Raw genomic sequence first — 24,681 nt, forward strand, 5'->3', positions numbered from 1 at the left:
TGTTAATGCACAAATGTAGCTAGTTTTGTATTGAAAAAACAAACTATTCATAGTTTTCTCATAGGCGTACATGTTCGTGTATCAACATTTTTTATGGAATTCAAAATTCAAATTTGTTGTACCTAAATGTACTTGTAAAGACCCCATTCTTATCAAGTACATTTATATCAATTATCAAACGTCTATAAATGCACAGGCATTTCTAATTTTATGTAGGAAAAATTTATAGTTTTCTCGTATTCTACCATGGAAACCAAAAATCAAATTTCATGTACACATATGTACTTTCGACCTCCCCTTCAAGCAAAGTACATTTTGATAAATTATCACACATATGTAAATGGACAGATATCGCTTGTTTTGAACGGAAAATTGTTAATAGTTTGCCCAATAGATTCCGATGTATTACATTTGATATATTTAGGAGAAGCACTGTATCGGGTACATCTTACCTTCTTATAATTGCGCAAAAAAGATGACCCTCCCCAAAGGCATGTATGATATTTCATGACCCTTAAAAATGCTTGTGCAAAAATAGCGACCCACCCCAAAAAACACCAGCCCACCCCCTGTTATTTCTGTTAAGTCCCTAACTTGTCTCTCCTACGAATTTCCCGGCACAAAATACTCTGTTACCTATCCCCATCCAACATTACAAATACCGATGCCATTCACCGGTTTTGGCCACCATTTATGACTACTTGCTGAGCAAGAGAATGCCATATCAGCTATCAAATGAGAAAACAATTCTGCTGCCAAGGAAAGTATATGGTTGTATGCTTTTTGGTTTTCGCTTAAATAATACGCTAGTTTTGGGTATTTGTGACAGTGGTAAATCGATAGCTTACACATTTGAACAGTCACTAACGATATGCATGAGAGGTGACAAAAATAAAAAAATACACACAGCAGAGACATAATTTCTGAATATACTATTGTTTATCCTGATAATCTTCCAAAAAGGAAATCTTGCGAAGGTCTATTTAGATATTTTACCAGCCTCTCATTCAAGTGTTAACAGCTAGGTCCTACTGAGCGGAAAACATTAAACAGACCACTTAATTACCTGGTCTTTGAATATGAATCACAATGAACAAATTTTAATACGTGTAACGTCTTATGGAAAAAAACAAGTTTACAAGCGAGAGAAATCTCTCACCTCTGCAAGATAAAATTCTCCAAGGGGACAGATAGTGGTATTATTCAACATTGCAAATATTCGAATTGAATATAAAAGTAACCACAATCTTATAAAGGACATCTCAGCGCGTCACTTCAAAGTCTGTGGCATTTTCACAACTGTGTGAGGCAAGTTTCTGATGGGTTTGACGGGTTTATACTCACCTGTCACTATATAATGCAACAACCCTTGCCACCTACCCATATAATATACCTTATTACATTGCCATGCCGTGTCCATCGCATTTAAATTGGTCGAGCTGAACCACGTGACTGACAACAGATACAAGGTAATGGTTTGTTTACATTTCCGTGAATATGCATAATGATATTAAAAACGTACAGATAAACATCGTAACTTTATATCTAAAACGGAAATTGTGACTTGTACAAGGATCGCGATCAATCGCAAAATAAAATGGACCACTTGTGGGCAAAGGTTAGACACTTTTTCAAAAAAAAATTCGGCTTTACAAAATGTTTACAGCACGCGCGACAGTGCGTTGCATATTGCAGTACACACTGAACTCGCATACAGCGTATAACACGATAGAACATTTGTGTAATACAAGTTTGGGGGCCCCTGTTGACTTTCGCGTTGTGAATTTTCGAAAATTTTGACGGCTTTCTTGGGTTCGTTAATGATATAATGTACATAAAAGACTCCACCCTAACTATTAACGTTTATTTATGGGCGCGGGCGAGATGACAGCCAAAATTAAAGGGCTCGACGAGCCTCGCCCATTAAGTTTTGGTTTTTCTCTCATCCTTGCCCATAAATAAACGTTAATGGATAGAGCGTCGCCCATTATTTCTCTAATAGCAGTGTAATCACCCAAGAAAAACATATAAACATTAACACACTGATAATGACATTGATAATACAACTGAGTGCCTACCACTAAAATTACCTCTGTTAATCAACACGATTTGAACTAATTTGGGATGATTGGATTTTCATATTTTTAAATTTCTCAAAAGTGTTAGGTGCCAGATAGTTGACTGTTGCAATAATACAAATAACTCATAAAAACAGGTGTGTAATGTAAAAAGTAAAGCAGATGAGATTACATTAAATCGGCATTACTTCACCAACCAATTATCCCAAATTAGTTCCAATCGTGTTAATCGTAAAAGCCCTAAGGGCCAAGAAATGTTAGATAAGTTGAACAATCATTTTAACCATGATATTTAGTTTGCGATTTTTAAGTAAGCTGAGATTTTTATTATGTAGTCACAATATCTATTTTTACCTAAACTGCGATATTATCTTGTTGGCAATTCCTAAGGATTCATGTACATAAACCCTTAATGCTGCCCGCTACTCTTATTTTGTTCCTTAAGTGATATTTTGAAATTATTACTGAAACGTTAAACTATATGGTGAAAATTGGAAGATACTGTCGATATTGAGACGTCGATCTACAAATAGCCTCTTTATATTGTACCATAAACGAGGAATAAAATGAGGTTTATGAACACTAAAATTACGTTTGTTTTCTTCGGAGTCCCCTAATCATTTGTGCAACTAATGTCATAACTGGATATTGACATTAATTTCAAAGGAGTTGACATAGTTGTCACGTTAAAAGGCTGTAAATCTTACATACTATTAATCATTCCTTTCGGATATAATAATCACAAGAAACCAAATGCAAATGTAATTCTAAGCTTTACACAAGCCAGTTGCACTGGTCGCTACACACTTTAGATGCAACTGGGTTAAAATTGACAGATTTCTTGTTTACTTGAATCTACAAAACTCTGATTTTTGAGGAAATTTGAAAGACAGAATTCTCTCTAACATTAAATACTTTTCCCATAACATGACATAACATATGATAACATCAAATTTCCTATTTAGGCATAAATTTCAAAGGGTATTAATGGAAATCTTCAAGCTTAAAGACATTCGTTAATGTGCAAAAAATTGACATGATTGATTATTCCTAATCGATATTTTTTTCGTTTGGTAATGTTAGGCTACGATCAACATATTTCGTTGATCTTTTGTATCGTATTAAACAAGGTGAGCACAGGAAAATGCAGAACATTAAATAACATTACCAAGACTAGATTATATGTACTGTTCAATATTGATTAAGAAAAACTCCTGATGTTTGTGTAAAACTGTCATCATTTTAAAATTTCAATTTTTGGGAAAAATATGTCCCTCCTTGTTTTTGTCATCGAAAGCTTGCAATTTGAGTTTTAAATCTCTCTAAGCAATAAAAAGGAACACAGAGATAACATATCAAATATGTCAAAAATAGAACTTGGAGAATACCTAAAACAGTTACTAAATACATCAGCATGATTTACAAACAAGTATATGCAGTAGGATTTCCTATTCTTCATATTCCAACGTGTAATAGTAACGCTGCCTCTTCCCTTTTTCAACAATGGCAGGTATCCTTCATTCCCTTCTCTCATGCTTGGGTGAATATATGGAAGTAACCATCTCTTCACCTAAAAAAGCAACATAAAGTCATTTCACCATATTAAATACACATTTTGGTTATCTATTTAATGTTGTAATGCATGTTGATATTGAATGCCTGCAAAACAATATGTGTGTCGATATCGTTATATTATGAGGAATGTATGGAGGTTTGATTTGTTGTCCTTGTAAAGCCCATAGAGAAAGAGAAGGAAAGTACTTTACTCGTGAACGGATTATAGAAGGAATAATCCAACTAAGAATCGACAAGAAATTCTACGACACAGTTTGTTTTACCACGAAGTAGTTTCTCGTGGACAAAGTTAAGATACTTAAGATACAAGTTTTTGATCAACGGACATTGTATGTTGTGCCGCTGTCAAGTCGTTTTTCAAGGCTAATGAATAGCCCGACCCAAGCATTATTTCGAAACTCCTTAATTCCTTTGGAATTTCGAAATCACGATGGCTTCGCCATAAGGCGCTGAATATAGCTTGAAAACACATTGTCCTTAGCTAAAACCTGGAAGCTCTGTCTCCGGGCGAAAAATATCTCCTTGTTGAGTAACACTGTACGAATAGGTGATGAACATATTTCAGCTTTTCTGTCCTTATTATATCCATTCAGATTTCTGTAATTATTTGCTTTCTCTCCCCTGCAACTGTTTTGTCAGTTTTTGAGCTTTACTTTATTATTCCCCCTTTTCAACGATGATAGATATCCTTCATTCACTTCTCTCATGCTTGGGTGAACATATGGAAGTAACCATCTATTTACCTAAAGAGGCAACATAAAGTCATTTCACCTTATTAAATACACATTTGGTTATCTATTTAATGTTGTAGTGCATGTTGATATTGAATGCATACTTAACAATATGTGTGTCGATATCGGATTTTGGAATTTTTCTCTGTTTGACGTCATCTTACACGAGCTGGACACTAAGAAGATAACTTCACAGCTGTTGCGATAGAACAAATAACCAACAAAGACCCGGTCAACTTAACATTTTGGATGAAGAAACTGCGCACTTCGTTCGCGGATGGACTAAACACAAAAACGCCTTTAGCCGTGTAATTGACACGATCGAGTTCCGTCATTCCCTGTTCAGTCTCATTTTACTATTCCCGTTGGTTGTACTTTGCCCGCGGATTCTGTTCATCAGTTGGACCTGACGATGCCTTGTGACAAGGTGAAAGCTTGTCACTGTAAGAGCCATAAGTTGTGTTTTGTTGAGACCAGCCAAACTCTAACATTCGCCAACGACTGTACGATATCATAATATTTCGCTAATCATAAAGAATCTTTAATTACTTCGGAGAATATATCTCATCAAAACAATTGCACTCCAATCACTGAACATAAGAAATGGCTATATATTTAATTGTTTGAAAGAAAAGGCGTTACTCACTCTAGAAACTTTCCTGTTGGGATCCCATTCGTCAATTCTTTCAACCAGTGATTCCAATTTTGAAACTTGTCTTTCCAGATCTGTTAGTCTAAAACGTAATGATTTTGCTTAGATAAATAAATAGATTGATTATATTAAAATAATACAATAAATATGGAAAAATGAATTATATTCACCTATTGTATAGCTTGCTTTCAGTGCCAATCGTTGTTTTCTTAGCTTTGTTGATATATTTGGTTCCGTGCTTTATTTTTTTGGACCAGTGGTCGACATCCTCTTTGATTTCTTCCCCTAAATCTTCAAGCCTGTCAAATTTGTCTTTGTAAGAAAATTCCTGGCGTTTCTGTTCTTGCATAATGTAGTCATTCAGACATTCCCGCATGAACTTTTTGTCTTGGTCGTTATTGGGGTTTTCCATGTCTATGTTGACGTATATACAGTTCACAGTTACTAACATACACGGTATAGCGCATTTGTAATATTCTGTAGCCCTGGACTATAAATGTTTAAAACAATTTCAGTTGATGACGTAAGCCAGAGGAAGGTCAATACAAGAACGCGATGATGTATTGTTGATGGCATTCAATTTCGAAGTTATTAAAGCAAGTTTTATGTTTGCATATTTAAAAAAAAAATTACGATGTAAACGTTAGCATTTATAAAAAGTCTTTTCACTGTCACCATATGTGGGTATATGTATACAATTTGACAGTCTTGGAATACAACAAAAACAAGTCACGAAGAAACCTTCACATGTCCATTCTATTCGATTTCTACAAAAAGGTAAGACCCTGTGAACATGTAATTACGACCTATCTGTAACTGTCTGCATAACTGCTTCATGGTATCACATATCAAATTACATTTGTACCACAGAACAATCTATGATACTTACCACTCTTTCCACAGCACTTACTATACAAGTACTTGGCAAGGTAATAAACGTATAACAACAAGGATAGAGGCTCTGGCAGGGCTGGTCGTTTAGAAAATTGGTTATGTAAAACATAATGTTCAAATATCCAAATTTCCTTTGATTGTTCATCTACTTTGTCGATGTCACGGCTACAAATGGGAACATAAGAGGGGGGATACATTACATTTTGTCACAATGTTTTAAACTCCGGTATCATCAATAAGAGTTTTTGAATACAACATTTTAATAATAATGTGAATACAATTTTGAGGAGTGGAAAAAGGAGAAAGATGGTACGCTCATACTTTTCCTGTGCGAGTTTGTGGTGAAAGCAAATAGTTACTTATCTACTAAAGAAAACATTGAAGTCGTACAGAATGTTGGCGCTTTAACTATTAAAATTGGGAAATAAAATAACCAACGGTTAGGTGATCTTGACTGCCATATTGGATTTTCAAAAAATCCAATATTATATATAAAAACAATCTTCTCAAGAGGGAAATGATCATTTGAATTGAAATTTTACAATCTCATTACTAGTGTGAGTACTTTCAATATAGTGAACATGTGTGTATTGCACTTTGGCGGCCATATGCTATCTGAGAAAAACCTATGATTACCATGGAATTATGTTCAAAAAGCTTCTTCGCCCGAAGCAAATGGACCATTTAAAATGAAATTCTGCTCATGTCACCATTATTATGCATACTTTCTAATTCGCTAAATGCATTTCGCGTGGTTAGGCGGCCATATCGATTATGCAAAAAACCTACAATAATCATGATATGATATTCAGGGCGGTTTTGACTGTGGCATCTTCGTTAGGCGACTGAATTCGAAGCCGATCGAAATGTCTAAATTCCCCAGAATTAAAAGAAATGTTTGCTCGATTTTGCACATTTGTGCCAATTAGTCATATTGCCATCTGAGAAAAATCCAATGATAACCGTGATATTTAAAAATCTTTTTCATCATCACCTTAAATGATATGGTTAAGACCTTTAACACCTGTCATCTTTCTTGTGTGTTGTTCACAAGTGATTTTCTGCCGTGTGCAATCTACACTTTAATGTCTATTTTATGCATCCAATAACATAAATATGGTGTCCTTGTGAAGTAAGCATTTTACTGTCTCTTGAAGTGCTTTTTGGAGAATTATGAGCAGTTAGTGAATTTTTTTAGACACTTGAAAACATTGTAATTGTCTTTTAGTCATGTATGTTAGCTCTCTAGACTATGAGTTGAACTATAGATTATTGTCAAAATTAACGATGTAATTTAAGTGTTAAACTGACATATCCGCAATTTCTGAATCTGGTGTGTTCTGTGTTCGCATACTGAAAAGCGGGCCACATTATTTTTGTCTTTTTTAGATTACATTGCATGAATGAATGACCTGTGACTTATTTTCACATATCTCCGACGCTACAAGAGCCAGCGGTTTGATTTTCTTCAATATTGACCAGTACATTTGGCCTTCATATTCATGAAGATACCTCGTATTCCTCCCAGCTTGTCATGAATGTTAATGTGAACTTCCTCTATTGAAAATCATCGTTTTGAGAAATATTAGTCAATAACAACACCGGGTTTTGTCTATCAATAGTTTCGTGTGTGCCTGTGTGCTGTACGAGATACGAGAAGAGAAATTACCTATTTATATCTATATGATAACTCTTATGCCCAATTGCCTTATTTTTTGTTCATTGTAAAATTATTTCGGCAACAAGTGTGACCCGTTTCAGTGGCGCTGTTGTTCCTAGAGATATGGTGATGCACAGTGCTATAAGAGTACTTTATATTTCTGTGCAGTGCAGGTCGTCTGGGCTACAATGATACACTAAGAAATCAATATGTCGCGCATGGATTGCTTCCTACATCTGAATGAAAGTTCATTTTGGACAAATGAAAGACGATTGATCCTGAAAAGCAGAAAGGTAATTACTATATTTACTATTTACTTACTTAAATAAGGCAATCAAAAGGTTCAGCATCAGTAGGTGCCCCATGAACAAGTATGCAGCAAGAAAGCATATATAAATCGTTGCTATTAGTGTTTGTGGTTGGCTTTCACCTGCGGAAGATAACAGAAAAACACATTTTACTTCCTCGACGCTTTCTATCATACGAGTTCCCTATGCATTTGGTGAAAAATGTTATTAAATATCAGTCATATTTTAGACCAGCAGATGATTCAATATGATTAAAACGTTTGCATATTCACGCACTTCCCCATGTCACTCTTACACATTATCTGTGATTGTCTCATAATATAAGACAAAGTGCAAAGTCCTTAGCTTCAGCAAGAGATTTTTCCCTTTCTAGTATGGAAATAAACTCTAAACAGCAGATATCCAAAGCAAATACTGCAAAGTTATCCAATGTTGCTCAATCTTAAAGAGGCACTCCCACTTTGTAACATTTTTAAAACACATTTTTTTAATGCCAACGGTCGATATTTGACTTGGCGACTGCGCGCGGATCGCGAGATATCGATAAAAACATGTCATTTCCCGAGCGTATTTTGCACATTCCGAAGTTTTGTGATCGTTCTAATTTTGACTCGAAATCCCCCGAAAGTTTGTTATTGTGCTGATTGACGATATTCTGGGGAGTCTACAATAAGTTCGAACGACGCAATTAAATATACAGCATTATGCCTTTACCTCAGTTAAGTTTTTAAAAACTTCTCCTTAGTTTTTGTCGTTTTCATTATTCTAAATCGGTTGTATTATATTTTTAACCAATACCACATAAACATCAGTTTTTACATGTCAAATATTAGCCGCCTCCGATGACTACATTTTGTCGTCTGCCACACAGTACGCCGCGCGCGTGATATGCGCGCATGGCATGCGTCTATGCATATCACGCGGCGGCCGCTATGTATCAACCGCACGTAACTGTGCTAGTCACCTTTGCCAATTCTGGTGGAATCAGCAAAAATTGTTTTTCGTTTATACGCCAAGTCAGTAAGACTCAGCTTTCTCCCACAGGCCATGACCGATCACCGACGCCAGTGGTACTGTGGCGTACAGCAGCGTCAGCGTAGACTCGTACTCCATAGCTTAGTTGACAATGGCCCCAGTGCCGAACGTTCGATGTTCGGAAGTTGAATTTAGGTGGGCCACCGGAATTTAAACTTTTACTTTTTTAAGACATGTTTTTATCGATATCTCGCGATCCGCGCGCAGTCGTCTCGTCAAATATCGACCGTTGGCATTAAAAAAAATGTGCTTTAAAAATGTAACCAAGTGTGAGTGCCACTTAATACGATGGGACTCGAATATATGAAGCCAATTTACAAAGGAGTGACAGTCCTGAAACTCAGAATCTTGTTCAGGTGTAAGAATCACTAAGAATACTTCATGCCTATGTTTCCGTCTGTCTTGGGCACCGAGGAGACAGGGAAACCCACCTTACTCTGTCATATAAATACAAAGAATTTCCTTTATGAAGTACCTTGCCCGCATGGCACTTTCATGATGAATTTTGTAGCAACCCAACTTGTAGACCGGGGAGGCCTGTCATGCGGGACACCGTACTAAGTTGTCGGGGAGATATGACTGCGTTATGGTGTACCCAGTGTGTTTAAGAAAGTCTCAGGAAAGTTCGACGATGAGGCACCTGATTCGCTGATCACCTTATTTTACAGGATTGGAAGCAAGGTGTTTATGATGAAACCTCTAGTAGGTGACAACATAAAAGAAAATAAGAGCGTATCAAAGCATATGGTACGTAGCTAAGCATATATGAGAGATTGACCATAGAATGACTGAATTAGTTCGTCAGCAGATGTGACAGGGATCCCCAGCTTGTGAGATAACAAGGAACGTGGTGAAATTGAATGAACAACGTTGATATAGTCGGTAAGCATGGGAATAGTTGATGCCCTTCATCTACGAGAAAGATCTTGGGTGATTCCACCCGCGGTATAAAGGAAATGCAGCTATGATGAATTCAGGTAGCCCAACTACATAACAGTTTCAATACTGCAAAGCAGACCCAGGCTCTTTGTCCCTCAACGTACCATAGCGTATGTATAGAAATCGGGTGAGGTACTAGGTGTTGGGGAGTAAAATGACGATGAGAATACTCCTTGGATGAGATTCGAGTAAACCTGACGTCGAAACAGAAGCGAGTGATTCGGTTCAATGTAAAAAAACTACAAGTTGGTTTATTACAATTCGAAGCTACGAATAACAATATCTAGTAACACCAGAGTAGTAAAGCTCGTCCAGCCATGCCATGAAGCATCAGTCACCTCTAAAAATGGCAAGTTCCTATCTTACATCCTGATGCAGAACGTTGGAGAAAACCTCAAGAAAATATTGTTTCAGCGTTAAAGTACCTGAGCGGTAGCATAGCGAACTCCGGATAAAATAATATGTCTGTGAGTTTCTATCTCAGGGCCCTTATCTCAGTAATGAATAAATTTTGAATTACATTTTAACTTCTCCCAACTAAGTACCTTATTCAAACGTTGGCGAGGCACAGCTTTGTCTTTCTTACAGCATCTCTCCTGATGTTGCACTGCTGCTATCCCGAATATCCCACATTATTTTAAGGTATACTGTTTCGACGTTTATCTTCTTTAACAGGTGATATGCATGTTTACCAATTTTTAAACTACTGTAACAGTATTTATACAGACGAACGGGGCATTTAGAGGTGGATTGACAATATCAAATCTTTGTTACGATAGTAACAGAAGAAAATGCCAAATACTTTCCAAAGATGCTGTTCCAATACTGAAAGAGCAAAGGGCCCTATCGGTTGTCTCTCCAAGACCTTGCATGACAATTGGCAAAGGTATTAACATGTAACGAGCTTTGATTGACAAAAAAGTAAGAAACGTGTTCCATGCTGAAAATACCTGTATTTCAATGACACTCTTGAAGAGTCAATGATTAAGATCTATGCATTTGTGCCATTATAATCATTATTATATGGCACGTATTATTCGTAATTGTGTTGTATTGTTATTGGCTAAGATTTAATTATGTAAGATATTAAAAAAAGCCGTGATAACACATACTTTAAACACAATTTCTCCGCCCACAGTCTGGCCACCTACAGTCCCTCCACTGGTGGTTGAAGTGACTTGTACGCTCGATGAGATGATCTCGAATGGTACAAACATACCTGAATTCAGTGGGCATCTTGTATGCACATAAAAATGTTGTTTACGTGTTTTGTAAAAAGGCACGTTTACAACCCTAGAGCGGACAGCATCGCTACACCTAACTCCAGATTAATTCGAACACATTGAAGTACAATTAACTTAAAGTGTCATGCAGTACGTACGACTAACTACAATCATTGCTGTTTCCGTTCTTAGAAATTACTTTAAAGCAGCTGAAGTAGACGGCGTTACAGTACAATAAAGTGTGAGTACGTTGCTTGTTCCATTCTTAGAAAATATTAGAGAGCAATTTTGGACATGACTTTCGGAAAATTGAGTCGTTTTTACAGTGGCGACTCGTTGCCTTTGCCTATGTTCTATGCTGTAACAAAAATAAAAATAAAACGGAAGTATTATGCAGCCAGATGAAAGACAATAACTGTTGCATCAATGTTGCCAAAACAGAATTGTTAAGAATAAAAAAAAGAAAAGAAAAGAAAGAAAGAAAGAAAGAAACCGCGTTGCTGCATCACTTTTGCTGAATGTGCATGGGCAAGAGACAATTTTCTTTTTGGCCTTACGTCGCTGACACCGTATAAGCTAAAGGCCCCTCGCAAGGCCATGATGTGTAAAGTTTTTAACTTATTTTATAAAGACAAATTAAAGGTGATCTCACCTCCGGGAAGTTCGTCGAGGAAAAGCTCCCCAAAGGTCTGAAAGTATGCCTGATAGAAGACATCCAGAACAGCATAAAACGTAACACTCTGTCCTGCGAATTGCCCAACTACAGCCTGCACGGCAACAGCATATGCACTCAGAAATATAACAAATATGGCTGAAAATTTCAATGTTCTCAACAACTGAAAAAAAGAGTAAAGACGGTGTGGTTAGTACATATTCATTGTAACTGCATAAGCGTACATATTCAATTGGTGTAGCGTAAAGTAAATCATTAATCTTTTCAGCACTGTAACATCATTTTATTAACATTGTTATCACTAAAGAGACATGGGGTAGAAATTTACTCCCATACCTTTGGGCATACAGTCCCTAGCCTTAATACCATGTATTCGAAATTGCCTGAATACTGTGACTTCTTCCTTCGTAGATTTCACAATTTTTTTTTGAAAACAAAAAATCTTTTTGAAAGTAGACATGTTCAGCGTGCGTTGTGGGTAATCATTTCTCGAATTAGATGTGCCGAGGAAACGAGAAAAAGTAGTTCTGACCAAAGCAATGTTGGCAGCGCTTTTGAAGCGATGGTTTTGCCGCCCGTCGAATTATCAAGAAGCTTTCAAAAGAATCAAAAGAGTGAGAGGCATTTGATATATGAGCACAAGAAAATTGAAAATAATTGCAGGACGGATAATTATATCATAAGGCGGACGCAAATATACTTCCATTCATTCAAGACATAATGTGGACGAGTTCAATGATTGTCGAAGACTAACCCATATATCGCCGAACTTTCAGGACAATTTTCTTATCAAATTAGTGCCATTAATGATGAAGGCGCGTTTATGACGTTATTACAATTCACCTTTGTTTGCCATTGGGAAACTGCCAGGCGAGAGTTCATCGTAAAATCCACAATTTCGGTAAATAATTCAAAAACATAAGACTAAAAGCATTTCAACTGCCGTATTTTCCATAAGATGTCAAGCCTGTCGGATCAATATTTCAGATTCATGACAAGCATATTCTACGTTATATACTTGTCGAAATCTGTAATCGCACGAACAAAATCGACAAGAAAAGTAAACACCTAATAACGGGGAGTCATATATAAATACCAGTAGTTCTCGGCGTGCGGCTGTCTGTCAAAGAACTGGAATATTTTCAATAGGAATATGATTTACAGAATTGGAATAGTTCAATGGGAATATGAGTTACAGAATGATCAACCATATTTCTGTACTGATATATACTAGGGTAGGGAAACATTCCGTCAGGGTTTAAAGTATTCCTTCACGGAAACCATCGCAGGTCTATTTCATGTTTTATTTTACGTTGATATGATATGTCACTGAATAAAAAAATCTTTGCGACTTACCATGAGTTTAACCATTGTAACCAAAGGGCCTAATGTTTTGCTTGCTGTATATAAGCGCAGAATTCTCAGAATGAAAAAGGAGATGTTGATACCATAAAAGATTCGTGCTACTTGTCTTGTGCAGGGAAACCAACGGCAAATAAAGGCAATACACAGTGATAGTATAGTTGCCAGTGATATCAGGTTGCCAATGGACGTTATCCATTCTTTGAAATGTTTCCAGCGGTTAAATTTACGCCCGTGTTTGTAGAGATGGAACATCTGAAGAATGAACAGATTTGCATGTCATATTAAATATATAAACATTGATATTTCAATGTGTCATTATGCAGCAGAATAAGTGTGTCTAAGTGTGTCTTCGATGTAACAATACCATAGAGGGCAACATGGTCCGTTGACATAGAATATAGGTACTAGAACGTTTGAACTTTTGAAGTGTCAATGAAACATAATCTCAGCAATAATTGTGGAATATTACGCCTCTTTTGTACCCCGTCGCCACTCAACGTAACTCGTTACTGAATATTTTGGCTCATAATCAATTTAGTTATATATAATTTGTTTAACATAATACCTTGCAATGACCAGTGTTGGCACTATTAGTTATGAAAACGCACATATATGAGCGAGAAACTTCGAACATCGATGTAAGATCAAGAGTGACACCTTCTTAATCCTTGAATCGTTCATTTATCAAGAAAAAAATCCTTTGTAATAATTTCGAAAAATAGAGGCTTTGCTAACCTTAAATCAAAATGTTTATCATAACAATGTATTCCTTCCAAATCTATAACCTACCTCTCTTGTTGTTTCAATGAACATCGATAGGATCCAGACATGGAGAAAAATGTCCAATGGATGAAATGTGTCATCAAGTCGACCGAACACCATTAACCATGCATACAATACCAAAAACGCGACATACGTTGCCTAGAATTGAAATAAGTTTCTGGGTACTAAGTATCACACATAAGTTACATCCAATGGTTGCAGCGTCCTAAATGTTAACGTATCAATTACCATTTTCGTTTTGTTTTGTGACATTCATGCTCACAATCTAAAACACCATTTAGGAATTAATTCAATTTAGCAGAAGTATCTCCTCATATCGACAATGTCTCTTTCAAGGTAGGAAGAAACTTCGTGGTTGTTTCAACACTTAAACGGGAATCAGTATAATAGTTTTACCAACGGATACTCTTAGTGTATGCGTTAAAGCCTCAGAGTCCGAAAACATAACATCAAAAAGTATCGGCGAGAAAGACAGGTGGATAGTAGTAATGGAATGGCAGTTGTAAAGCACGAAAAATAGTATGATATATTATATGCACTTCTGATCATTAGTCTAAGAGTGCATTTGATAATAAAATTAATACTCACCACATGAGATCCGTATTTCGCAACTGGAGAATTGTAGAAATTTTTGCACTTCTTTATGTGTGAGTCTTCAAAAATAGGATACAATAAGTATATTAAAGCAGTATATTGATTACATAGATACAGTCATCCGATAAGTCAAGAAGACAATATGCCATAGTACAGTCGAAACACGCGCGAGCTCTCGGTAAGGGAAACCCCTTTGTAAGGTTCACACCATAATGCCAATATACTATTATGGAATTATGTCAATTAACCTTTTCAGCAAGGGATACACCATGGGGTTTGCACCATTGACTCCCATTTGCACTTACTATTGCTCGACCATGTATTTTTGTAAACTTGTCATGGCTTACTCATCGGTCCTCTACTTTATTACTTAAGGTAACTTTCCACCTTTATCGAGGTATGTATGTTGAAAACACGAACATTTGCTTTTTCCCCGAAAAGTATTCCAGTCCCTTGTATCGCGTTAGCATAAGTTCCATTTATGCTGCGACAGACACTCGGCCCTTATCACGCCAAGTATAGTATTCACTCATTTCAATTGCTTACCATTGCGAATCTGATTAGAGCCCAATACTTACTGTCAATTTGGTCGTCGCTGAATTTCAAGGACACAAAACCACCCAATAACCAATAAATTGGTGAAAGTGCTATGACCTGCTTTTGAGAGAAAAATAATTGCCATTTAACTTATGGAATTTATACAATACAGGATAATTATCTAATTACGATAAATTAAAAAAATAATGTAGTATTAATTCAAAAGTGACCAGATGATATTAAGGTTAATATAGTATGTAAGATAGCATTAATGTTTTTTTCTTTTCATTTCAGGCAAGTTCTCTCGTTAGTGCTATATTTGTTCATGCTGGCGAAATCTAGGCCGTATGTACGATTTTGTCCATAGTGATCATCTGGATGCATTTACTTATCATTTTGTACCTATGTATAGTCAACGCAAGTAATCATTTAGCCGCAAGCATTCAATATTCATAAAGCTAAGAATTCAAACAATTTACCACGACTTTTAGGTAATTGAAAATCTGTGGTCATTATTCTGACATCCCTACGCTAGTTTTGTCCAAATTTAATGTAAAAAAATATAGAAATGACATTACACCCGTTTTTCATGTACGTAAAAAGGATAGTTGAATGTCATACTTACTCTCGTTACAGAATTACTACTTTATTCATCACACTACTTGAGCACGAAGCGTTACTACATATTTACCATGATATTAAAAAATGTACGAATTCAATCTTGCTTCTGAATCGATGTAAAATGTGACCGATTGAATAAGTTGTACTTTAATGAGGTGTACCTTTGTCGAAGTGCGATCAAGGGGATGTAATGCGACCTGAGGTGATCGATGGATGCGACGCAATGTATCCTTTTGCTGCCATAATAATGCGATTAAGGAAAATAATAATGCTATGCGTATATGATACATGTACATATTCGATGCGTAAGCTTATGTGATGCAAGAGAATAATGATGCGATGCGATGCGATACGATGCGATGCATTCATGGGCTGTGACAATAATACGATCCGCGTTTTTTTCTCGTTGATCCGATGTGGATGCGATGCTTATGCGATGTAGGAGAATATTGAGGCAATTCTGATGCGATGAATATACGAATGTGATGCGATGTGGATGCGAAAAATGAAACTGGTTATGCGATACACGTACTGTAATTCATTGCATGATAAAACCAAAGGCGTCTGAAATACAATTTTACTTCACTTATTACTAATATTCGTGGTTCTAGATGGTCCTTTCTAAAATTGTAAATATATGTGTTTATGCGACCTGGTAATTTTGTTACGTTATATCATTTGGATTACTTGGGGTTTTTTTGACGTCATATTACCTCTTGTATTGATAAAACCTATGCTGCAATGTTATCTGCGTCTAAAGGACTATGTTCATGTATCTCGTTACCTTTGTTTGATGAATATATGCAAGTACATGACAAACGCTGCCACACGGCTCATTTATTTCTTACATTAATCGACCATAAAGTCAACTTGACAAACGAATATTGCTTGTTAAGTTAATACGACAATTTGAGTTGAGTTGGCCCTTTACATCTGACAACAAGTCATCGTTGATGACACAGCCCCCACTTGTTAATGAATACTTTGATTACACGTCCTCAGAGAGGATAGAGTCCTCTTCATTAATTAGGTCTGTGATAAAAATACTTTGATACAGATGGCGCTCAATGGCCAAGAATGAGTTCCATGGTGATGAAAACATAAAAACATGTAGGCCACCATCCTAAAGGTCATTAAATGAGTCAAATAGGTAATTAATCAACAGGATGTTGCAAAACATTTTTGCATCCTATCATAACACTGATAGATTATCACTGGTACCATATTTTATAGAGTTTGATGCAGTGCTTCTGAACATTCACCCTAAAAACAAAAGTTCATCATGTAAATGCAAATTAGCAATTAATTTAATTCATTGGATCGTATCACAAAACAAATCGACGTGCATATGTATGACATGGGTCAATGTCCTTGTACCAACTTTGAATAAAATCGGTTGAGATATGCCCAAGTTATGGCTCTGTACATGAAAATATCGTAACAAAATGGCCACACAGCAGCCATATTGGATCGTATTACAAAACAAATTGACGTACATATCTATGACATTGGTCAATGTCCTTGTACCAACTTTGAATAAAATCGGTCAAAACATGTCTGAGTTAGGTCTCTGTACATGCAAAAATCGTAATAAAATGGCCGCCTGGCGGCCATATTGGATCGTATCACAAAACAAATCGATGTGCATATGTATGACATAAGTCAATGTCTTTGTACCAACTTTGTATAAAATCGAATGAGATATGCCAGAGTTACGGCTTTGTACATGAAAAAATCGTAACCAAATGGCCGCATGGCAACCATATTGGATCGTATCACAAAACAAATTAAGACGCATATCTATGACATTGGTCAATGTCTTTGTACCAACTTTGCATAAAATCGGTTGAAACATGTCTGAGTTATGGTACTGTAAATGAAAAAAATTGTAATAAAATGGCCGCCTGGTGGCCATATTGGATCGTATCACAAAACAAATTAAGATGCACATCTATGTTATTGGTCAATGTCCTTGTACCAACTTTGAATAAAATCAGTTGAGATATGCCCGAGTTATAGCTTTGTACATGAAAAAATCGTAACAAAATGGCCGCCTGGTGGCCATATTGGATTGTATCACAAAACAAATTAAGATGCATATCTATGACATTGATCAATGTCCTTGTACCAACTTTGAATAAAATCGGTTGAGATATGCCTGAGTTATGGCTCTGTACATGAAAAAATCGTAATAAAATGACCGCATGGCGGCCATATTCGATCGTATCACAAAACAAATCAATGTCCATATGTATGACATATGAAGTAATCCTTGTACCAAGTTTGAATGAAATCGCTCCAGGCATCTCTGAGATATCTGCGTGAACGGACGGAGGCACGGACGGACGCACGCACGCACGGACATGACCAAACATATAAGTCCCCCCGGACGGTGTCCGTGGAGACTAAAAACGGCAAATATACTTTTGCAAAGGTGATAAACTAGATGGTGAAAATGCATCTCATTTTAATGTACACCTGATCATCGATATTTAATTTTAAAATAACAGTAATCTGCGGAAAATCAGTCCAAAATATGTAGCTTAATTTCCTTGCCTTCGGGGAACTCTCCTCAACATCAATTTCTCCGAACCACATCTTCCGCAATTTGTAATGGCAACAGTCTTGTGACAGAAATGCCTGAAATTAAAGGATTTAAACAGCGCCGAATACTCCTATTTTTAATGAAATATGATACTAAATCACTAACACTTAAAGGTATACAGTCACCTGTAATCTAAATATGCGCATATATGGTCAAAGGGGCGTTCCTTGGTATTCAAAATGTTCCATGTGAGGGCGCTGTTTTTAAAGAGCGACCACCCGCTTAAATCTGTGATTGGGTAGATTTTCTCTTTCCATGGTAACTGTTGCAAAATTGGAACAGGTGACAGTATTAGTATACCTTTAAATGTTTTCTTGTTATTCCGATGGCTTTATTTCAGCTTTGGATACAAAATGCCTTAAGCGGCATTTACTTTGTGATAACAGATTGATTACTTATTCAAAAAGTTATGAAGCTCAAAACCAAGCTCCTTGTCTGCCGGCAAGTCGAATTTTAGGAATCGATTAGTTAAAGTATCTTAGCGGATCTGTAGCTATTGGGAAAGGTAGATGTCGATTTCTCTATCTGCCAGGGAAACAAAACATCTTAACAATGTTAGAAATTGCTTTATTTAGTGAAAATATCTTAGAGGATCTCAAGTAGGAAGTTAGTCTATTATGTAAGTTTTAAAGTGTCTTCAAAATGAAACAGATACAAAATATGAACTCGACTCCGATGCCCTGGCTTTTATTTGTTTCATAGAACAAGACATTTACCTTGGCTTTTCCTCCGATAGCTACTTCAAGGCATGTGAACTTGTTCCAACACTTATGTTCGTCTTCCAACAACTTGTCTGCCTTTTGTGCATCACTTAAATGCGCAATTCCGATTATTTCAATGGCCTTTCTTTCATACTTCCTGTTTTAAGACAGTATTTATCATATATGGAATTGCCTTAGTTATTGCTTTTATCTATCTTTAAGTAAATCAATAGATACATATATAAATAGATACATACAAGACATGCAAAAAGATACATACATACGTACATACATACATACATATATACATACAAACACATAGTACATACATGCATACATACATACATACATACATACATACATACATACATACATACATACATACAAACACATACATACATACATACATACATACATACATACATACATACATACATACATACATACATACATACATACATACATACATACATACATGATTTTTACAATTATGTCTATAATGAGAAATATGTGAAGAATAATATTGCGCATACATACATGCACAGTGTAATAAAGAACGATTATGATCTGATCTCCAGGGCCGGATATATTGTCTTAAATGTACTATTCGGGGGGGGGGGGGTCGGGTCTTAATTTCATTTTTATGTTTTGGTTTTCCAAAGATTCACCATGAACAACAAATATGCGCGCTTAATGACAACAGATGTAGTTGTTTAAATGATAGATGGATGTGAATAATTTGATAATATTGCTCAGTAATGTACCATGATGTACAGTATAAAAATCGGTACGTTAAGAACCTGTATTTGCTTTTAGGAGCTAAACTATTATTATTCATGATATAAATTTGATATTGTAGACGATATCATAAAGCGTTTCATCTAGACAGGAGGATGGATGATTTCCCCCCCCCTCCCCGCTTTTCACATGTTGACACCCCCAAGTAATTTGTCAAGAGGGTACCACATGTAATGAAACGGTACCAGTCACACCTAGAGATTCAAGAAGAACACATGAACTATTAATTAAAAATTTCCCTAAATTTTCTGGTAAAGGGGAAAAATCCCCCTGTTGAGGCCATCCTGGATGAAATACTGGGATATTTGAACACAGCAAACGATAAACTTGTCATTATTATACTAGGTTGTGCTTTAAATTTAGAACCCTGATTTTGGTGTAAAATTGGTAAATGAAGAGCATTAATACCATTTGAGAGGTAAAAATGATAATTTATTTATCAATAATCATTAAAATGGTGACCATATTTCACAAATAGAAACAAGGTAAAATATAGGATATGAAAATTTGTAAATTCAGAAGCTCACATAATAAGTTTAACCAGACGATCGTTTTTGAAGTGAGTCCGAAGGTCGCTCGTATATTAAACCACATAGACGCTAGGCCGGAAGTTCTCATTGGCATAGATAGACCGAAAAACTGTACATATGACACCTCCAGCTGTACGTACACATTGACGCCTGTGGCAATGTATGCAACGCACGTCGGCCAACTAAAATTCAAACTGTAATAAATCGAGAATTTTTTTCGTGAGAAAAAATCAGGCCATTACCTTCAAAAACAGTTTAAACCCACGTAATTACTGTTCTCTTGTTCCTTGGTCCGCCTTAAAAACCCAAGATCGTACCGAGATGCTTGACCTCGCGATCGCTTCTCCCTCTGTTTCGGTAATATTGAATTGAGCTTATGAGGGCCGACAACTTGTGGTACACACGTTTTCATTGGCGGATATAAAGGTCACCACAGAGGGGTCAGTAATTGCTGTAGTCAATAGAATTGTTCATTGTAATTCCGATGTTTACTCGGGCAATACACGCCAGACGCTGAGACGTGTTACAGGGCGATCGCGGTGCTCTTCTACTAAACTTTGTTTCACATAAAACCCGTTGAAGCAAAGAACGTAAAACATATTTTAGCGATGAAGGAGTCCCAATTTCCCAAAAAAGCAGCCGGCGAAATCTTGAGAATAAGGGACTGGACGTAAATTAGCAGGGGGGAGGGCCGAGGGGATTTTGTAAGAGAGTGATCAAAAATTTATGACCCTCCCCCAAAGCAAGGCTGAAAAATTTATGACCCTCCCCCAAAGCAAGTCTGAAAAATTTGTGACCCTCCCCAAGATTCAAAAAAATAGAATATTACAAATTGATCGAATCTTCAACGATCAAAAATTGAGGTGGGGATTTACAACACAGGGCAATATAGATGGATACCAGCAAGGGATTTGCTTCTGCTTGTGACAAGAACAAGTCTAGATATGGATGTCAGCCTTACCTAAGAATACTTTCAATGACATGGTGTCAGTCCCATTTGACCAGCATGGGTAAAAGTAATCTTGTTGAAAAAATCTCGATAATTCTATGCTACAGATTTTTCAGTACTTTTAATAAAAGGGAAACTCCTGATTTCTCTGCCTTCACAATATGCATTTTGATTGTTATGATAATGGTTTAATGTACTGTTTAACTCTTACACTGTTTAACCCTTTCACTACCATGGTTTGGCCCAATCCCATTGTTATCAATGGTGAGTGTGGACCTGTTTACAGGGAATTGGGATGAACAGGTTAAACTTAGTAAACCAATCACCAGATAAAGGAGTACTGGTATTCTTGTTTCCAGTGTGGTATGGGTGGATTGTTCTGGGGAACACCATAGGATAAACTCTATGATTAAATTAATTCATCATTTGATTTTCTGCACAAGTTTGATGAAATGCTCTATTTTCCACTTTGTCAGCACACTTGTAAATGTGGAACAAACCACAAAAACAGTTTAAGACTTCACTGGACACAAAAAATGACACCACTGCTCAAGTGTCATCAAGCTAGGCTGACAAACTGAATCAATACAGAGTATATCATGCTAAAATACAGCAGCTAATACTGAAAAATTCTATAATCTTATGAATTTATATAACTTTGACCTGCAAAGTAAACAACAAAACCATCATCTTGTCCATACACCATTGTTTCAAATTTCAGTGACTGACAGGCAAAACTAACAAAACAGCAAACATGGAATTTAGCCATTTTCATTTGCCATTAAGGACAAAGTCACTCATTGTTGACAAAATTTTGGTCATTTTAATTTACGTTGAATATATATGCTTTTCTGGTGCTCACTGAAATGGACTTAATTGCAATCTCTGGTTGTCACAGCTCAACTCATATGCATGCATGGATATAAAATGTGGTCACTTAATAATTTAATTTAAGGTATGTACCAAAAGTTGTCACAGTAAATTTCACATGTTAATGTGCCTTATAAAGAGTGAGAATTGAATTGCAATAACCAGACAGTGAGCATATTTCAGTGAGAATAATCTATCAAAAGAAATTTAAATGGCAAAATAATGTCAATAATGAGCAAATTTGTCCCTTTAACTTGGTACATATCTAGTAGAGATTCTTTTAATTCAAGTGTCGAGCAGCATGACCATTGCACTGTTGAAGTATTAAAATGGTGGCAATGAATATTTTTATAATTGATGCATTGACAAGATAGTACTGTAAAATGTTGACAAAAATAGCTTTGTCTAAAGTATCATAATATTAGCCATTTCTGAACAGGGATGTAAGATTACACCACCATGTGAACTCACAAATATTTCCAATATGAAAGTGCAGTCCTCTGCTGAGTGCCGAATCATGTACAGCACAGTCCCTCTATCCAGAGGGACTGTGTGTACAGGTATGTTGTACAAAGTCTTGGTACTAGATGACCACTGAACAAGATTGGCAGCTCGCTTGTTACAAAGCTATTTAAAAACTTTCTTCTGGGCTTATTTAACATCATACTTGACCCTCTGCATTTGACCTGCAAGCTTGGTACGTACACAGTTCGTGTACACTCTAAAATAGGAGACATTTGCTGAAGTCATGACCTTTTGTATTGGCCAATCGCAGAAGGGCATTTTTCATGAATATTTAAATTTGTGAATGCGGAAGTGAACCTACGATTTTGCGGGAACTTGCCCATCGGCAACTTTCGGCGGTTTTTTTTTAACCCCAGTTGACAGATATTCGGTGTCTTTTGGATGAAAATATCTCCAAAATGATCTACACTTAAAATGGCAGCTTTGGAGGGCGGCACGTGCGAGATTTTTCTCGTTACGTCATTTTGAAGTTAGTCATTGAAATACGAAAATCGCCATTACACTTGCCCGCGATTTTAACGTTGACAGTTGACTCATTTCTGCGGGCGTTTTACGATCGTATTTATAGTTTACTTAGTTATTTCTTATATCATTTGAAGGGCAGAAAACCAGCTTTCTAACGCTGCCTAACACGTGGGTGTCACGGAAAGGTGCGCAACGGTGCGCGGTTTTGAAAACGGGAAGCATTGTTGATCGCCGGTCGCCTGACTAGTACAGTAGTGTATTCCAGTCGTGGCCCTGATGCGTTCTTTTTCATTTTTGGTCACGACACGATGTCGATCATCAACGGCCGGAACGACGAAGCACGGTCCGGACCGTGGACGAAGACATGAAATGACTGGCTATCCGATGGTGACATCAATTGTGAGTCCTCAGCTAAATACGTCTGGAAGACCATGTGAAAGTGTCTTCGTCCGTCCGTGGCAAGAACTTTTTTTTTCTCGATAGGCGGAGTTGAGCAGCCGCGATATGCGCATGTGTCAGACCACAGACGTACGTCTCAACGTTGGCGGCGGTGTTCCGCATGACGTTATCGATACGGTGATTGGTTTATTTTAGTCACATGTGGGTTTATGGGATATATTTTAAACGTCTCCTAATTTAAAGTGTACACGAACTGGTACATGTACTCTGGAAAATGACAGTAATTTCAACGTCATTTTAAGTCAGAGATTCGTCATGTAAGTCATTAATTTCACTCAATTATTTCTGTCCGTTTTTCCTGACTGTCAAAATTGATTGAGGTCTAAGTATTGAAAGTACTTAATTTAATGATGATTATCACAAAAATGTTTCACTTACAACTTGACTAAATTGTCACTACTTCCAAGTGTGACTGTGAACATCATTCTAAAGATATTCAAATACCTTCAACGCATACAAGTTTGTTTACAAGTTTCGCGCTGTACCAAGAAGTTCTCTGGACGTACACTGTACATTTTAGCCTAACATTTTCAGGAAATAAACGTCTGTATGTTTAAATGATTGACCTATTGGCTTATGAAAAATATATTAAGGATCAGAGGGATGTTGATATTGCAATTCACAAGTCTCGGTGTTGTTTTCCCAAGCAGGAGCGTATCAGTATCACCATGGAACTACCTAGCTCTGCATGGCAGGGCTGTGTGTTACCAGCGCGCGTTATACGGCCTCCTACCACAGGCCGTATAACGCTGGTAACACACAGCCCTGCCATGCAAAGCTACGAGTTACCACACTCTTTTGGTAGTACCGTGGTATCATATATTGCTTTATGTAGCTGCATTTCCGAAACTGAAGTGTTTGCCTTTTTTCGAGTTTAAGCTTTTAGATTTTAGGGTTTGATGAAGTTGACGTCCTACCTAAACAGCAGTCCAAATATTGAGGTAGAACGGCAATATTGCCCTACGCTAGGCGAATATGTATACCACCGTCGCTACGCAAAGACTACTTACCCCAAAGAGCTCTCTCTCTATCGGGTGCATAGGCCTTCGCGTTGCGACTGTTGTTGCACCTGTGTGATGAGTATGCCGTTGTTGGAGGCAATCAAAGCAGC

General features: G+C 36.8%; 2 protein-coding genes across 2 annotated transcripts in view; both read right to left on the bottom strand.

Moving 5' to 3' along the window:
* Window positions 1-297: 297 nt before the first annotated feature.
* Window positions 298-15,213, bottom strand: LOC139119676 (transient receptor potential cation channel subfamily M member-like 2). The gene is made up of 10 exons (XM_070683497.1): window positions 15,089-15,213; window positions 14,505-14,569; window positions 13,923-14,054; window positions 13,125-13,385; window positions 11,748-11,931; window positions 7,912-8,020; window positions 5,926-6,095; window positions 5,207-5,450; window positions 5,031-5,118; window positions 298-3,648 (listed from the first exon to the last, which is right to left on the bottom strand). The coding sequence occupies exons 3-10, from the start codon at window positions 14,013-14,015 to the stop codon at window positions 3,391-3,393; spliced, it is 1,407 nt and encodes a 468-aa protein (XP_070539598.1). The 5' UTR covers window positions 14,016-14,054; window positions 14,505-14,569; window positions 15,089-15,213; the 3' UTR covers window positions 298-3,390.
* Window positions 15,214-15,222: 9 nt separating this feature from the next.
* LOC139120510 (transient receptor potential cation channel subfamily M member 5-like) overlaps window positions 15,223-24,681 on the bottom strand; it is a 37,823-nt gene continuing 28,364 nt past the window's right edge. Inside the window, exons 13-14 of the mRNA XM_070684972.1 lie at window positions 18,990-19,131; window positions 15,223-18,308 (exon numbers count right to left, since the gene is read on the bottom strand). Of these exons, the coding sequence (XP_070541073.1) occupies window positions 18,111-18,308; window positions 18,990-19,131 (340 nt within the window). The 3' untranslated portion in view covers window positions 15,223-18,110. The remainder of the gene's footprint in view (window positions 18,309-18,989; window positions 19,132-24,681) is intronic.

Source organism: Ptychodera flava, chromosome 20 (genome assembly GCF_041260155.1).
Source record: "Ptychodera flava strain L36383 chromosome 20, AS_Pfla_20210202, whole genome shotgun sequence".
NCBI lineage: Eukaryota > Metazoa > Hemichordata > Enteropneusta > Ptychoderidae > Ptychodera > Ptychodera flava.

What these genes read in the sequence shown, in the direction of transcription:
- LOC139119676 (XM_070683497.1), bottom strand. Translation starts at nt 14,015, where the DNA reads ATGGTGTTCGGTCGACTTGATGACACATTTCATCCATTGGACATTTTT. An exon ending in TTACAATGGTTAAACTCATG is followed by an intron (nt 11,932 to 13,124) that starts GTAAGTCGCAAA and finishes TCTTTTTTTCAG; the next exon opens with TTGTTGAGAACATTGAAATT. An exon ending in TAAGTGCTGTGGAAAGAGTG is followed by an intron (nt 5,451 to 5,925) that starts GTAAGTATCATA and finishes ACGTCAACATAG; the next exon opens with ACATGGAAAACCCCAATAAC.